This window comes from Annulohypoxylon truncatum (assembly GCF_022578515.1).
Source record: "Annulohypoxylon truncatum strain CBS 140777 unplaced genomic scaffold F4807scaffold_8, whole genome shotgun sequence".
In the NCBI taxonomy this organism is placed as follows: Eukaryota; Fungi; Ascomycota; class Sordariomycetes; order Xylariales; family Hypoxylaceae; genus Annulohypoxylon; species Annulohypoxylon truncatum.
This window is the reverse complement of record NW_025953794.1, coordinates 800,957-817,805: the sequence shown is the minus strand read 5'-3', so window position 1 is coordinate 817,805 and position 16,849 is coordinate 800,957. Positions and strand designations below refer to the sequence as shown.

The window sequence follows — 16,849 nt, the reverse complement described above, 5'->3', positions numbered from 1 at the left end:
TTTATCTAATTATAATCATTAATGTAATTTTACCGTTTAAGCAAAAGGGGTTGAGGAGTTCCTAATGCATCATGGCGATAAAATATTTAAAATTTGACAGACATTGGGAAGGTTGGATAATGATTACATATTGTCAGATCTAAGTTATTGAGAACATATCGCTCTAGAATTTATGGCAGTTACTTTCTATTGATCAGGGGGCGGCGATGTGGTTGACGATGCAATTGGATGCAGGTGTCAATATTCCCTGTACCTTTGCTGACTAAGTCAAGGCGAGATCAAATAACCAAGCCTCCTTTGAGAGTATCTGAGAGACTTATTTTAACCTAGAGCTTTTCCCGTGGTTAATAGTAGGTAGTCGGTCATCGGTGAGATTCCCGGTATAATTTAGCCAGAATTGCTTTAGGTGATAGTGTCCAATACATGAGAGGTATCAACGTCATTTGGACACCTTTACAAATCTTGTGTACTAATTTTAAGCTCTTCGCCCGTCTTAGCAAGCGCACACCTTCTGTCTCTCAGGGTATGCTACAACCCTTAACTACCCCTTTGTTCTATCTACCTAGATACAACGCTTTTCATCTCACATCTCCCTTCAGAAAGGATATATTCACTATAACAGGTACCTATGGAATTATTTCAAAAATTTCCTTCCCTGTTCTCCTGGTTGGTGCTTTTGGCCATTTTGAAGCAGCCTTTCTTACTCGCACAATTACTAGACCCTAGCACTTGCTCCGCAGGCAGCCATAAGTCCCTTTCAGGAACACAACATGGGTTACCCGTCTGTCCACTCCCTATAGATGAGGAGTCGGCCGCTGAGACGGGAACATGGGCGCCATGGAAACGCCGTCCATACTGCGTAGAACCCTTTATGCAAGACGACGACGTGACTGGGCCCGAATTTTGTCTCTACACGTTCGAGCCCTTCCGCGGAGACCAGGCTCTGAGCGTTGTGACCACACCCGTACTTGCGGCGACTATAGTCGACGCGCTGGATGACTCGATTGTGCCTCCTAGGCTCAGGGTTCATCCTTCAAACTCACTTGGTGAGGATGGAAAGATAAACCCGCCATTTACGATAGAGGATGTGTCAGGGAAAGGAAAAGGACTCATCGCACAGCGCTCCATTAGGAAATGGGACATCGTGCTCGTGGACCACCCGGCCTTGCTTGCACATATGGACATGTTTGACGTCGTTGGTTCGGAGATCCGACAGGATATCCTAGAGCAATCTTTGAAGCAGCTACCCGAAGAGCAGCGAGAAGAGATTTGGCTATTGGATCGTAGTATGGGTGGTGAGCCAATCGAAGATATCTTGAGGACGAACATCTTCGGGGTTGAACTAGGACTCGAAATCCCGCATCTAGGATTATTTCCAATCGCATCGGTAAGCTTTGTTTCATGCTCAAGTTTCCACCAAGGGGTCAAGCTAACGAAAATAGAGGATCAACCACGATTGCAAGCCCAAGTAAGCAGCCCCTCTGAAGCTCTCTTCGACGAGTAATGACTCATTGGCGTGTAGTGTCTTTTGGCGGTATTCAGTGCGAACTCTCGCAGTCGAAGTCATCGCGATGCGAGACATCGAACCTGGAGAGGAGATAACTCAAAGTTGTAAGTTGTCACCTGTTTTGCCTCAACCCCTACCCCTATTTATCCCCCTCACCCCTTAGTTACACCTTTTCCCACCGTGAAGCACCCAACACCTAATCATCAACGCCAGACGTCCCATTAGGTCTCTCCTACCAAGACCGCGCAGATGATTTAAACAATTGGGGATTCACGTGTACATGCTCCCTCTGCGCCGCCAGCGCGCAACAACGCGCTACCTCAGACAAGAATCGGCAGCAGCTGCAGCACATCTACTACTCGCTCAACGAAGGCGCAAGCGGCCGATCCAACATCACTGCAGCTGTAGTCAACGATCTAGCGGAAGAGATGGAGTCGCTGGTGCGCGAAGAAGGGCTTGAGCCGCAGTTGCTGGTGTACTACGGCGTCGTGGCCAGGGCGTACATGTGCGTTGGCGACTTAGGTGCAGCGAGACGTTACGTGGACTTGAGCGAAGAGCTGTGGATGCGGTACGCGGGTGAGGAGCAAGATTATCTCGCGGGCATGCAGCAGCTGCGACATGAGCTGATGGAGCGGGAGAAGATGGCGGTTACGGATAGAAAGTCTGAAGATGCATGAATTAGATGAATATATATTTCCTTTATTCTAACTGAAAACCCTCTAATGTAAGCTTGAATTCAGTGAGATGAGAGATATAACGCTACCTTGAACCCTCTCGACAAGATTCCGCGCTCCAGGTGGAAATCCATTTCATGAAGCCCAAATTGTTGAAGTGTTTGGGCAATCCTCTTTTTTTCAGCGTGAGCTGATTAATATCTTCTATTTTATGATTACCGCTTAAAATTCCGGATCGTTTCTAATATAGCCCGCAAAATATCGGCTTTCCAGAGCCCTTTAGAACGAAATATGTACTCCTTGTTGTCGAACTCCATTCTCCTCTATGTCCAGTATCCTCCATACCCGGTATTCGTCCATCACATTAGTCCGACATCAACCGTACCTATTCTATAATCCGACCAGTATGAAGCCTGTGTTTCAAAAGGAGATATGCCAGCCAAGGAATTAAACCACAAAGCATCATGCTAGATGACTTCTTGGTATGTGGGTCCTATGGGGCCGCATATACGAAAAAGAATCATTCCATCGTTAGTTAATCGTGTGCCATCTCAAAGCTTCCCACGGAGAAGATTTCAAACTGTACTCTCTCGGGCTGCACACCATACCTCTGTAGGTGATTTGAAGCTTGGATCATGAATTTCTCAGGACCACATACGTAATATTCCGTCATCCTGTTACTGAGATACAAGTCTTCGGCAGTCAAAGAGAGGAAGTCGTTGTCGAAGGTCGATGTATATGAAAGGACATCGCTATCCGATAACCTTGACTTGAAGAACTTGGTCCTCATGTTCGGATGTTTCTTCGCGATCTTCTCCACGTGCGCTTGGAATGGGGCGTCGTGTCGCGACGCTTGAATCCACGAGACGGGCCTAGTGATTCGCCTTTCTACTACTGTGTTTAGGATCGACATGAGCGGGGCGACGCAGACCCCGGCAGATATTAACACGAGCGGCATCGAGGTATCTACGTTAGGGTTAAGGTGGAAAGAACCAGATGGGTGTGTTAATTCCAAGGTGTCGCCTTCGTGGAATTCGTCAATGAGAGAGTTCGATACGATGCCGGGTCTGCACGGCTGCACACTCCCGATACTGCTATCCGAGGCACTGCTTGCGGCCGACGACACAGTCATGTCGTCTCGAGGTGAGAGGTAGTCCCAGTTCGTCCCCTGGTCTCGCTTAACGGTAATTCGGTAATGGTCAGGGCTAGGCGCATCGCTCAACGAGTATTGTCTAAGCTGCGCATACTTCATACCCGGCACCGTGATCCTCACAGTAATGTACTGGCCCGGTAAGAAGGTAGGTAAGGCCTTGCCATCGACCGGTTTCAACGTAAATGAGACGATGCTTCCTCCTATCGTCTCGTTCTTCTTATCGTAGATCATGAACTTCCGCCAAGCCTTCCATGCCTCAAATTCTCGGTAAATATGAGCCTCTCGACCCGTCAGCATCTTCGCCATGACCCAGTACGCCTTCGTCCAAGCCAGCTTGACATCAGGAGTCATCGAGGGGCCGAGCACGGCAGAGAATGCGCGCAGTAGGTATCTCCCAACAATTTCATATTGCTCGGGTTGGATGTTCAGGGAAGCATGCTTCTGCGCTACTCGTTCCAGCTTGGGGGTTAGTTCGCTGATATTGATGATGTTAGAGGCAAAGGCCAGTATGAGTGACGTCAATGCCCGTGGCTGCTTTCCCGTGTGCATGTTTACATTGTTAAAATAGTTGTGAAGGTCGGGATGATCGCGTAACATCGTCTTGTAAAAGACGGTTGAGATGTGCTCTCCATGTTGACGGAGAGCGGGGATCGTATCCTTCACTAATTTTGTCTCCTGTGCATTGAGCATGGCGGCTGATTGTCGTCCTTAAGGACCATATGACGTGGGAATATATGGATTGAAGCACATAAATCGAAAACTCGAAAATGATAAATCAGACAAGCCGCAATGTCGTATTGAGGGAACTGACATGCAGGATGAGATGGTCACAATGAACGAGATATGTCTTAATTATTGACCCAGTTGCGCAGGGTATAGGTTTCGATTCAACGACATAAAACATTTCAGGTTTCGAAACATCATGGATGAACACAGTATACCCGGGAGATTTTAATATTTTACTTACCGCCCCGTACCAGTGATGCAGCATTGCATCTTGGTCCGCTTTGCGGAGTCACTTGCCAGGTCCGCCAGGCTCAGGCTGAGATGTTGAAGGGGAAAAAAATTGTTTTAGCGCGTGGGATAGCATGACGGTATGTAGCCGGGTATAACCGACCCTATACAAGACTTTAGAATCTCTGTCCGTCGTTTTCAACCGGTTCGAATCACACGAGCAGTATACTTCTCGTGAGGCGAAATGGCCTGATGTGACAGCATGTCCATGCGTAGTTGGAAAGATCTGGCCAGATCTTCTCATCGAACGATAACATTAGGGTTTTTCTAGAACTGAAGAGCTGGGCGAAATTCCCCGACCTGCCCGGGCTCGCGTGCTGCTGACACGCATTACGACGTAATTCCAGGGCCCCGGTAGTTGGGGTAAATCTAAGACAGACCGCCAATCTAGTGAGGATCGTGACCAAGATATTGGGAAGTCTACCCAGGTATGTTTGTGCTAGGCATTTTGATAAGGATGCCGGAGTTAATAAAAACAATCCAACAGCTGTAAGGAGAGGCCAAATGCGGGAACTCTCTATCAACAAATTAATGTAGGGCTACGATCGGTAAGTAGGATAGGCATTACTAAAGCTACATCGGCTCATTCGGCTGAGCTGTTCCCTAGCTTCCGCTGCCATCTTGTTGTGACAGTTTGATATAACCTTGATAACAGGGTCTTAGTCCCTTAGGGTTCCATTTATGATTTCCTCATGAATCAGGAGCCAGAACCAGACATCGAGATTATGTGAAATTACGTCTATTTGACCTCAGATCGCCCACCTCCGGTTCCGAAATCCGGGTTCAGTTATTAGCGGGACCAAAGATGTCCAGATGCCTTAAGAACGATCTGAGCGTTCTTCAATTTATCGATTCCAATCTCCGGGGGAGTTATCAGGTCTCCGAGAATTCATGTACTACCCACATATGTATGTCTCGAGTCATCCCACAACGCTGCCCTCTCTGCCGCTCTCCTCTTCCGGTAACTTATTCGCCAAGAGACCAGGGAGCATTGTTTAGAAAAATGACGAATCATCAACCGCTATGTCCTTACCCACATTGAAAACTTGAAATTTTCCTTTCATTCGGCTCAAAATCCGATTCCCGAATGATTTCTCCTAGCTCTTATGAGAACCGTTAAGTTATTAACATCATAGGTATACACATGTTGGACGATATCATAATGTTTACCTACCATAAGTTGTAATATTTAAGTCGTGCATATTTCGGCGAGGCCGACCGGACCAAACCGGCACTTCGTACGAGGAAGTCTTCCAAACGTAAAAGATTGAATAGGGTATGGTATGTACAAGAATATCAAATAAAAAAATTGCATGTGGCACAATGCAGACAATGTTGTACACGTCACGCAAGACAAAATATCTGAACAGGGTATTCCAGTAGAACAAAAGAGACCAAATAAAAACTCCGAGTTCCTGCATAAACCGCCCCCCCTGTGCCTCCTACTTGCCAATCCACCATTTGCCAAGTGCCGTCCAAGCGCCATTGGCATCCAGCATCTGCGCCGCGGGGCTTACAAAACTGTCGTCGACCTTGGTCGACACGCCGAAGAAGCCATACTCGGCAATCCAGCTCTGGCCGTCCAACCAGCTCGACACCTGCTTCGTAAATTCCACCACCTGGTTGCCGTCGCGGTTCGTGCTCGCAATCTCGCCTACGATGATGGGCAGCTTGTACTGGTTATGCATGTTGGTGAAGTACGTCTTCGCGTTCTGGATTTCCGAGTCGCTGGAGCTGGTCTGCAGCGTGTAGAAGTGCAGGTTGAGGTAGTCCGGCTTCTCGTTGGCCGCCAGCATGCCCATGAACGTCTGCAGCCACGTCGCGCCGGCGGGGGCGCTCGAGATGCCCGGCGCGACGAGTTTCGCGCCGTACTTCTGCCGGAGCGGGAGCATGTTCGCGCGCCACTTCGCCACCGCGTCGGCGGCGCTGATGCCGGCCATTTCCGGCTCGTTGTAGAAGTGCACGATCGTGTTCTTCTGCGACGATACGACCGAGATGAGATTTTTCCAATTGTCGCCGCTAAGATGCTGCGGCGTGCGCACCATTGGGCGGAAGGGAAGATTCTTAGTCAACTCCGTCGGTCGATACGTCTCCCAGTTCGTTATCGAGTGGATGACGGTTGATGAGGTTAGCGCAGCCGCGGCGGTCAAGAGGGCGGGAATGCTTTTCAGCTCGGCCGATAAGCTTGTCTCCCAGAGAATGATGCGCTTTCCGCCTGCGGAACTACGCTCAGATAACGCGTCGGCGGCCTCTACTGGGGCTGCATTTATTGGGCTTGCGAACAAGACGCAAGCTGCAAGACAAGCTACTTGCCTGATACTTCGGAGTAGAACCATGGTGATAGTGGGGTACACGGGACAGTTGACCAGCAAACAGAGCGTTTCTGTGGACAACACCTCGAGATGCAACCCATGATGCTTCACGAAAGGGTATACTCACGCTTTATATCGTCGTCCTTTAGGATCCGAAAATTACATTGCAATTTAAGGCTTACGATCAGGAATAGGACTGACATACCACTTTGGAACAGGTACCCAGGTACGTTGGAGTTGTCTCCAGCTCCATCAGCCCCAAGTCATTGGTAGTACCACGGCGCCAGCTTGGAATAGCTTGGAATAGATTGACCAATGTGCGATCAACAAATAATAGCTGAGCCCCCAGGGAGACGATGCAATTTTGTCCTCCGACATATCTAGATCTAGATTGGGATTCTAAAAATACCTATTTCGGTACCTACCTATCTTACCTTAATCCCGGAGCTGATCAGCCCCGGTTCTGACGTACCTGCAGATCCGGTTAGCGCTCCGAACTTCGCGCAACATCTAACTCAACGCGATGACATCAGTAACGGAATAAAAAGCTAACCCTTTTCAAAGGTAAGGGGAATCAGCAGAAATAGAGAGTAAGACCACTTCTAACGCCAACGTTTCGGTGACTGGCTCTCTATTCTAGCCCTTTGGGTTTATTATTAGGATTGTGTTTGCTCACAGGGCTGTGTCATCTAATCTCCAGCAGGATTTAGAGGTTTAGCTTACAGTTGCCATGTCAGGCTTAAAGGATCACTCTTAATTATTTCACTGCGGCACAGTGTTTCGAGATACTGACCACCTGCGTTGGCGCCTCGGGGCTGAAGATTAGGACTGCGCCTTTTGCTTCATAGAATCGAGTCCGCCAACAGAAAAGTGAGAAATCACAGGATTTCATTGATTCTTGTGAGAGTCGCGCTCTAATTGAAATTGGCTTTGGCTGCTATGCCTTGGTTTACAAGATTTGGCAATTACTACATGGACTGATTGTGGCGCGATGTAATCCGCGAACAACTTGCGAGACAACGTGATAGTTAGAACTTCTCGACCCCAACACAAAGAATATACACCCAAGGATCCAGAATACACATTTAGATAAGTAAGGAATGAAGAGATACAATATATTTCAACATGGACATTACTATTCAATCGAGAGACCTGGCTATGTTATCTGTCGCCTTAAGGGCTGTGGTCTTGTGTATTAATATTTCTATGTTTTTGGCTGATAATGTCCCCAAATAGGGGTTCCCAGGTACCTAGAGTCCTATCTGCCTGACAAGAAGGCATTTCCAACCAATCAGAGTCTACCTGTCAGGTAGGTACGGGACGTACCTCGACTAGAGGTAGTTGCCTGCCAAGGACATAGCTTCTCATAGTACTTATGTATTCTATATCCAATTGCTCCCTACTTAAGATTGTTACTACCTAACCAAGTTGTTTTCTAGAGATACTTGCCGTAGGCAGGGTTTAGTAACCCGTTGGTTAAAACGAGAAGTCAAATTATTATAAAACATTTTTCTTAATCCACGGTGTATTAATACCTAGTTAAGGACCCGATTTGAAGAAATTACGGATAGGTAGGCATCAAGTGATTATCAAGACTTTCAAAGAATGCTGAATTTTTGGGGGACAATAAATTAACCGACGGATTTATCGAAACATCTACCTCATACTTCTCGTTGAATGTTTTGAGAAGGGCACGAAGATTGATAAGGCGTCTGAACATTATAAATCGGACTATGTGCCTACTAGGTCAAGATGTAAGGTACCTAATTTGTCCTAAAAAATGGTCTTCGAAAATAATTAAAGAAGCCTCGGAATAAGGGATGGGGGGATACGTTCTCTTGTGAGAAGAATGAATGGTATCCGTAGGTAGGTCGGTACATACATATGGGGACATCCGTGTAAGTCGAAGTTGATCAAGTCACTTCCTGTGCTGCACTAAATCTTCCAGGCTACCTAGTATTCCACTGCCGTATCATAGATCATTAGGTACCTACCAAGCTGAACAATCGTGACTATTTTCATCTAGTTGTATGACTTCAACCTTACTTCTACGTGTGGAAAGAAAATAATTCCAACTTAATTAGGACTCATCTCAAAGTACGACAAGAATCAATGGGAAAGTCCTACATACAGCGTCACTTTGAGATTTTTATCAAGGGTATGTGACATAAGTGATATTAGGTTAAGTAAATAGATACGTATATTTAATGGATTTATCTTTGTTCACCATCGAGTATCGTAGGTAGTAGTCAGGCAATACCAACGCTTATATGCAAGTTGATGAGACAACTAATAGGTACCTAGACCCAAGTTTTATACCATACTTTATAAATATCTGTTAAGTAATGGCGACATAACATAGCTCCTCTGAATGATATTCATAAAAACCAATCGGAATAGTAACGTACTTACATCAAAAAAATGACAAGAACAAATACAAAATTCGCCCCATAAAACTCAGTCATGGGCACTGTGACGATGTGAGTCACTGGTCCTAGGTCGGCGGAAAGGTTATAGGTTAGCATAACAGAAGTAAAATTATCCAAGCACAAGTTACAGCGAAGAGCTTCATGGCGCAGTGGAAGCGCGCCGGGCTCATAACCCGGAGGACCTCCGATCGAAACGGAGTGGAGCTAATTCTTTTGGCCTTCGTTTTTATCGTGAAAATTTTCGCGCCCCTTTGCTACGATCATATAAATCTCCACTGTGGAGCTCACTATTTTTACTCCCACAAGCAATAAATTGTTTTCCTTTCCCATACCTGCTCTAAAATCGGTTTTCCTAATGTCTTCCGCATATATGTAGCGAGGGTGGGTGTTGAATCTGAATATTGTCATATGTCGTTTGGTGGTTAAGAGTCCTTGTGTAACCCTCGACATAGTCATTGCCTCCGGTATTCACTCAATAGAATCAATTATCGGGATTGCCCGATTAGGAAAATACAGGCATCTAGCTTTAACCTTTTTGCTTTGGGGTAAGGAGTATGATTGGCTAGCTTGTGTCCTGGGACGTCCTTTGCTTTCTATTAGTTGAACCTTGAGTTGAGCCGCAGCTAAAACCCAATGCATGTGACTCATGTAGGGCTTGGAAGAACCTCAAACGAAGTATTCTAAAGGTAGTTATAGCATACATTGATAACTTTACGAAAGACGATACATTTATCATAGTATCTGCATATTCCTCTGGATAGATTGTTTAAGCATTACCTGCTAGTCATGAACCAGGCTAGGACCTGAACCTAGAGCCGCGCATTCGTCTCTTGAAATAGAACCCAAGCCATGGCTACTCGAAGATCACTAGGTACAATCACGTCATAATCAACCCGGCCCGGATACAATCATTTCATGGTATTAACGCGTATCAAACATCTCACAGCCTAGCTGTCTGTCGTCCACTATCATTACATTATGCTTGTCCAGCCGAGCCCCTGGGCCCGGGCATAACCATCCGGTCCAATACATTACAATGCAAGCTCCAGAGCTTTTTAAACGCCTAATTAATCGATCGCCTTCCTCACATTACCTCCATCGCCGCCATCAACATCATCATCATCATCATCATCATCATGAGTTCGTGTTGAATTGTCCCAAGTCCTCCCAACTCATAGGGAACTGGCCGGAAGACAGAGGATGAGCCGGCTCCTCTTCAACCTCGACTAGCGTACTCGCGAAGCTCCGCCAGTCATCTGAAGATAGGTCGAGCGGTGGTAATAACCCCTCATCCGTGTTGAAGATCGGGAAATCCATTTGCATCGGCGAAGTTGGTGACGGTGCTAGCGGCGCTGGCGGGAGTGCCTTGTCCGTCGTGATAGACGGCGGCACATATCGCTGTTGCGGAGCTGGCTGCATCGGGAAGCTTTGGTATGCATTCATCATGGATTGTTGCTGGCTCGGCACAGGCGGCATAGCTAAGTTCAGATTCGACACTTGAGAGGAGACGGTATTATGGGGGTAGTCACCGGACGTTGTCCGTCTGCCGTGTCGGCCCACTCCCGGTAACGCGGATGTGGATGCCGAGCGCCGTGGAGCGGAGGGGTTCCTTGGTATGACAGATATGTGTTTGGATGCGTTGGTGGGAGACGTCGGGCCGAAGGGCGATTGTGGTGAGCTTTGAGTAACGGACCCTGACCTCGGCCGGAATACGACGTGAACACAGGTATACGCCATCTCGACAATGTTTTCAGCGGACTCCTTGGTCCCGTCAAAGAATTCTAGGAGATCTTGCAGTTGTCCGGGATTCTCATTCTCCACGAAACCTTGGGCTCGTCCCGTCGATTCGGGACTCCAACTGAACATGGGTTGGTGGCCGTTAAACTTGCTCTGCTTCTTCGCAATCAACGCTTTCCACGCTTCGTGGATCAGGTGCTGGTGTAAAAGACCATAAATGACATTCGAGTGCAGCCAATCTGCCTTCGTGCTCCCGGTTTCGAAATGCGCAGCAACATGGTCGATATGCTTCTCGAATTTGCCGTGCATCGCAGCGCAAAACCCGCATCCCCATGCCCTCCTCTTTCTCAGATGCTTCACGACGGTGTCTGCATGGGGACACGTCTTGCAGCCATGCGCTGATTTGTGGTGCTGATTAAACGTGTTGGGTCCCCAAAAGCTCTGATTACAATTGGGGCAGGGATATTTACGCGATCGCTCGTGGAATTCTTCCTCGTGTCGCTTCCAATCAAATTTCCTCTTGAATGTCTTATCGCAGGATGTACACCAGAATTTCGCATCCGTCGCCGCAGTCGTTGTCGACGATATCGAACTTCGTGCGGATGCTGCAGAGAAGACGCTGTCACGGCTCGAACAGCTAGATCTGGATGATGAGATGGATGATCGTTGTTTATGGGGTTGGCCGAAGGAGTTGATGTCTCTGTAACTAAAATTTGGCAAAGCGGCTATGGTTACGAGTCAATTAGCGGAAAATTCACGAGACGTCGGGAATAATCTCGTACCATCGGTTACCATTGGATTTTGCGGTTGCTGCGGTTGATGGTGGTGTTGTTGTTGTTGCTGTTGTTGCTGTTGTTGTTGCGGTTGCTCTTCTAATAAAGCGAGTAAAGCGTCACGGCTAAGGCCGGATTGCTTGAGAGCCTCGAGATGCTCTCGCGCCTGCTCCAATACCCTCGATGGATGATCCATTGAACTGTTTATAATATCAATTGGCAACTGCCGCGTCTTGAAAGAGCGTCGAAAGGCTACGAAAGGGGTGGTATTGCGAAGGAATAAGCGATCAAAAGCTGAATCGAAAGAAAAAGGATAGTTTCGAAGGACAACAGGACTGGAGATTTACGTTGGGCAGCCTGAAGGTCGCACCCGCCGTGCATTCGGCTACCTTTCCTGTGATATATTACCCCCCAAACGCAAGTAACCCCGTATGCTCCGTCATACTTAGGGCCGCGGTCCCCAGCATCACCCCATGCCGATTGCTCATTGGGGAAGAGGCCTACAAGCATCGTTCGCTAGTCGAATGAGCCTTGCTAACTCCCTAGACCATCTGGCAGAGCGTATGTAGCACTAAAGAAAGTGACTGGAGGCCATTCGATTGTCGGCTCAACCTGAAACGAGTCGATGCCAGCCCGCCTCCTCATTGTTTCGAAACACGCGCGAAGGTGGGATGAAGCCGCCAATCGGAGGCAGAATTGAGAGCGACGGCAAACGAAAGACCAGGACTGGATCAAGCCGGATCAACCGTGGACCCATTGACGATCCATGATCAGCCTAGGGCTTTTACCCTTGGCGAAGGACCATGCAGAAAATCTGTTTCAAGATTACCGGGTTACATGCATGCATCTGTGATTGGCCCATAGTTTAGTCCGTTCCCCGTCGTGACCCGAATCTGTCGCAATGTGTTTTTCTTAAGAAGCGTCCGCCCTTGAGATCATCAGATTGGCAGATTGGTTTTCCCGATTGACGCTTTTCCATAAGTCCCATCTCTCGAATTGTTCGAGGGGACCTTTTGTTCGAAGATCGAGCGAAGATACGTAGATACGGCGATTCCATAGTTCCATGGTGCATGAGTGACGCCGGTGGCTACGTGATAGATCCTCCGTCGATCACAAACAATACCCCAGTCGTTCTTAGTCCAGCCTATCTGTTTATTACGCGGAATCACTTGGCGACCTCGTCAATCGGTTTCGGTACGGCTGAACACGTCTTCGGCCGTGTCCCCGCCACGTGTAGCGGAGGCTTGAAATTTATGGCAATGTAAACTATAAACTATTCTTAGTAGCAATTCGTTTGATATTAAATCACTCCAATAGGTCTATTCTTGGAAAGGTTCGTTTTCTATTGTTTGACATTCCCGTGAATAGCGTGAATATTGTGATACACTTAAAGGTGAGTCGAAGACTTAATATTGAATTAAAGGCGATTATTGATTTAAAGAAAGCTCTCAGTCATGTGATCATTGCATCCTTATTAGGTAGGTACCCAGCCCCATTTTGTGGCTTGCGAGCTCAACACCAACATTACTACCTAATAATACTAACGTGACCCTATGATAACGTTGACCAACAGCCTCAAAGAGTGTTGCAACTAGTACAAGTTTATTGGATGAGTGGAAAAAGACTAGAAAATGCCGGATTACGACTGATTGGCTGCTTTAACTTTTTGGTTGACCGCATTGCTGCTGTATACGGCAATGGGGATATCAAACCTAAAAATCCATCTTCCATTATCTCAGCACCGCCTTGCCTAACGCGGAGATATTGGAAATCTCGGTCAATCACTACGATCAGTGCGTACCCGGCTTGGAAATGGAAAACTTCTCTCCTAATGTTTACAAACTGCGGGATTTGGCCTTCTTTGGCGGTTTCCGCTATGCGGCCGTACTTGATATATCGGGCGACTCCGATGACCTAGTTTCTATTCCGGAATTTGTCCCGGAACCTTTTTCACGGCTGAAGTAGCTTAAGGTGGTTAAATCGTAGAACGAGTATGCTGTAGTGCTTTCCCCTAGGTACCTATGTATAAGGGACCTGATGCAGAAGACTTCTAAGGGCACTGGACATACGACGCTTGATTCCAGGATGAATGGCACTGGGACAAACATAACAAAACAAGAGTTTTAAAGAGATGATGGAATGGCATGACTGAAAGATCGCTGGGACATCAAAGTTAGAATTGGTTGGTTTATTGGATATCTCGTATGGTGACAGCGCTGATCAAAAATTCTCCTGGGTCATGAGCCACAGTTGATAGTGCCAGCCATATATCATTGAAGTGATTAAGCAAGATATGGTAACATTTGCAATGAAGAACTTAGCTAACCTAGATACATGATAGATGATGTCGCGCACAACTCCAACAACTCCTGGGAGACACCCTCCAGGATAGGATAAAAGAAAATAACCTCGATGCTTTTTTTTCCCATCTCATTACTAATACAACCTCCCCTTAGCTACACCTTCCGACACTTACCTACCTAGATAGGTATATACCTAATCAAAATGTATCCTCCAAAGCTCCCTCTCGCACCCCGCCGTGAAATCACTGCGCGTGTGCATAGCCAAGACATTATCAGCCACCAGCAAATCGCCCTTCTTCCAAGAGTGATAGTACGCGACGCGGCGATCATGCAGCAAGGCCGTCAACGCATCACACACATCCGTACTATCGAGATCGTAGGCGTCCGCGTTATCGATATTTACATGCGTAGCGTCGAAGCGCGTCTTAGATTGCTGCCAGGGCTCATGGAAGCGTAGGCAAGGGCGACCTGTGGTCGGGTGGTCGACGACTAGGGGTAGGCCGCGGAGGACTGTGGAGTTGAAGGAGGACGTGGACACGGACCACGTCAGGGGGCGCAAAAAGGAGAGGTGGAGGTGGGAGGGGAGGTATTTGAACAGCAGCGTCGACGATGAGAAGAGGGTGAAGCCTGTGTTCTCCGGGGATTCAGTGACGGCAGTGAAGAATTGAAATCTAATCAAGTGTTTAGTATCGAGACGGAATAAAGAAGATGGGAGTTAACTTACAGCGGTGGTGTGGAGACCAACTCTTCGCTTCCATCATCTTTCACCCTTTTCTCCGTCTTGAACAGTCCATCGTAATGAAACGGCATCCACTCAGCCGAAAGCACATTATTCAAACCGCGCGTGTCAATACCGCGATCCTTGACCTCTAGAACGAGGCCGAACTTCCACGGCATCGGCGTTCCGAATTCTCTAGCTTTATCGACGAATAAGTCGCGATTCCTCGTCTGCGAGAAGCCCCTTAACACGACGGGAGAGTTGATCTGCGATAGTGCGCGGACTTTGGCAGCATCTACGTCACGTATGGATAGGGCACCTGGGCCTGTTGCCGGGCGAATTATGAGGCCAGCGGGATATAGAGGCTCGCAGGTGATGCCCCCCTTTTCGGTTGCCCATGTCAACAAATCACTCTTTTCTCGAAAGTAACTTGGCCTGCCGTCCTCGTAGACGAGTTCGAGAGTGTCGTCGGCTTCAAACTCAGACCGATGACCGGTGGTTGTAGTGCCGTCGAGTCGGAATGCGATGCTACAATGCCAGGGGGTTGTAAATAGCGTGTCGGTCGGCAGTAAGTTGACGGAGAGCTTGTTTCGGCCTGTCGAGGCATGGATAGACAGTCTTAGTCTATCGGGAAACATTTCTCGGACTGCTCTCGCGAACGCCTATGTTGTCACGGTCAATCTAGGTTCCCTATTTATAAGGGCGCGGGAACATCAAGGTAAGACTTACATCACCTCTCATGAGCATCTGCTTGGCAACGTATTCAATCCCCCTCTTGTATTTTGATTTGCTTCGCCCTTCGCCTATCGGATACACATTTTGAAGGTCGGTCTCTAGGAACTTGATATAGCCCCTATATGTTAAGCAGGTGTCTTCATCCTCCGATATCCTGAGTGAGACGTTGAACCCAGGTTTACTAAATTGTTTCAATAGAGCATAGCGAAAATTAGTAGCATTTGCGACGTCTAAAGGATTATCCAGGTCAGTATGCCTCCATGAGAATTTAGATACAGCGAGTTCGAAATACGTGGAATTTTCGCTTACATCTAATCTCGTCTAGTTCATTAGGTACGTCAATGTTAACTATGTCCTTGAGTCGGCAAAATTCGATGTGACCAAAGTCCTTTCTTGCCGTCAACGCTCGAAGAGCTTCGCCATATGCCCAGACATCCTTATCCGGAACCCCTAGAAGATCTTCTTCGAGTCAATAATAAAGTACCTAGGGGTTAGGCAAGGGGTACAATACCGTTATACACAAGCCCATCCGAGACAATCATTAATCTTGCGCCAGGTGCATAGACATCTCCTATAGCGGCACATAGCCCGTTCAGATGTGCAAGCGCAAACTCTTCTGCCTTGTCGGGGAGACGGCCAAGGACCTTCGTGATTGTATTTGGCGATTTGAAAGGGAACGCGGGAAGGCACATGAGAATGGTCTCATTAGCCGAGACTTTGGAGCAAATCTGGGATAGAAAATTGATCCCATCATTGGTTTCCGAGAGTAATGCATCCTTTGAGAGCTTGTATCGTGAGATAATGCTCAGAATGCGTGATGCGGTTTCGAGATGAGAGGCCTCCAGCTTCCCCAGCCCTGCGGCTAGGGCTGCTGGGAGTGCCAAGTTGTCGGCAGAATTGAGCGTCAAGGCGGACGGCATATCGAACATAGGATCCAACAGTAAGGTAGTAATCTTCAGATATGGTTGAATCTATAAACGAGAGTACGACTTTGCAGGACAATGCGGACCCTTTGCATGATACATATGATACAGAGCCTCGACTTAGAGGACGTCAGTCAGTATCAGTGGCGATACCCCGTGGTCTTTATTTATCTAATACATTTGTCAGGTGAAAACCCGACTTGGCAAGGCCGCAGTGTTGCAATTAACTAACTAAGCTTTGTAACAAGTCAATGGCTGCCGTAAATGCATAGTGGGTGTCCTCTGGCAGCACGGCTAAAGCCATTAAGAATTCAAGACATTCTAGTCCAATATAGGGTGACTAAAGCGGTGTTTTTGCGTTGTTCGTAGTTTCCCACGGTTTCTCGTAAAACTAAATGCCCTATAGATTTAGTTTATGCTTCACAAAACTTTTTGCATGGCCGAGGCAAATCTTCCTCTTTCCTAAAAGGGAAGTTTAGCAAGATCAGGACTGGGGTACGGGATAGCTCCGCCGCTCCGTCTCGTACAGTCTCCGCAGCGCTATATAAACCTGCCGCAAATGGGACGGTCA

At 47.6% G+C, this 16,849-nt stretch overlaps 5 protein-coding genes and 1 non-coding gene across 6 annotated transcripts; 2 read left to right on the top strand and 4 right to left on the bottom strand.

The window, feature by feature from the left end:
* The first annotated feature begins 461 nt into the window (after positions 1-461).
* F4807DRAFT_417302 (SET domain-containing protein) lies at positions 462-2,345 on the top strand. The gene is made up of 5 exons (XM_047997223.1): positions 462-1,387; positions 1,443-1,468; positions 1,523-1,611; positions 1,721-2,215; positions 2,271-2,345. Exons 1-4 carry the CDS (start codon positions 629-631, stop codon positions 2,182-2,184), a joined length of 1,338 nt encoding a protein of 445 aa, XP_047856541.1. The 5' UTR covers positions 462-628; the 3' UTR covers positions 2,185-2,215; positions 2,271-2,345.
* On the bottom strand, positions 2,201-4,559 carry F4807DRAFT_417297 (globin-like protein). The gene has a single exon (XM_047997222.1). It carries the CDS (start codon positions 4,022-4,024, stop codon positions 2,717-2,719), a length of 1,308 nt encoding a protein of 435 aa, XP_047856540.1. The 5' UTR covers positions 4,025-4,559; the 3' UTR covers positions 2,201-2,716.
* A 1,031-nt stretch (positions 4,560-5,590) lies between these two features.
* F4807DRAFT_385602 (glycoside hydrolase family 128 protein) lies at positions 5,591-7,116 on the bottom strand. The gene has a single exon (XM_047995830.1). The coding sequence runs from the start codon at positions 6,682-6,684 to the stop codon at positions 5,791-5,793; it is 894 nt and encodes a 297-aa protein (XP_047856539.1). The 5' UTR covers positions 6,685-7,116; the 3' UTR covers positions 5,591-5,790.
* A 2,108-nt stretch (positions 7,117-9,224) lies between these two features.
* On the top strand, positions 9,225-9,296 carry F4807DRAFT_t49. Its single transcript has one exon. It is a non-coding gene; the product is annotated as a tRNA-Met (tRNA).
* Positions 9,297-10,223: 927 nt separating this feature from the next.
* Positions 10,224-12,109, bottom strand: F4807DRAFT_450642 (uncharacterized protein; the record flags this gene model as incomplete). The annotated part of the gene is made up of 3 exons (XM_048000148.1): positions 10,224-11,551; positions 11,609-11,893; positions 11,989-12,109. 3 exons carry the CDS (start codon positions 12,107-12,109, stop codon positions 10,224-10,226), a joined length of 1,734 nt encoding a protein of 577 aa, XP_047856538.1.
* Positions 12,110-13,869: 1,760 nt separating this feature from the next.
* On the bottom strand, positions 13,870-16,337 carry F4807DRAFT_417291 (Pyoverdine/dityrosine biosynthesis protein-domain-containing protein). The gene is made up of 5 exons (XM_047997221.1): positions 15,867-16,337; positions 15,665-15,814; positions 15,350-15,585; positions 14,627-15,282; positions 13,870-14,573 (listed from the first exon to the last, which is right to left on the bottom strand). Exons 1-5 carry the CDS (start codon positions 16,282-16,284, stop codon positions 14,096-14,098), a joined length of 1,938 nt encoding a protein of 645 aa, XP_047856537.1. The 5' UTR covers positions 16,285-16,337; the 3' UTR covers positions 13,870-14,095.
* Positions 16,338-16,849: the final 512 nt, after the last annotated feature.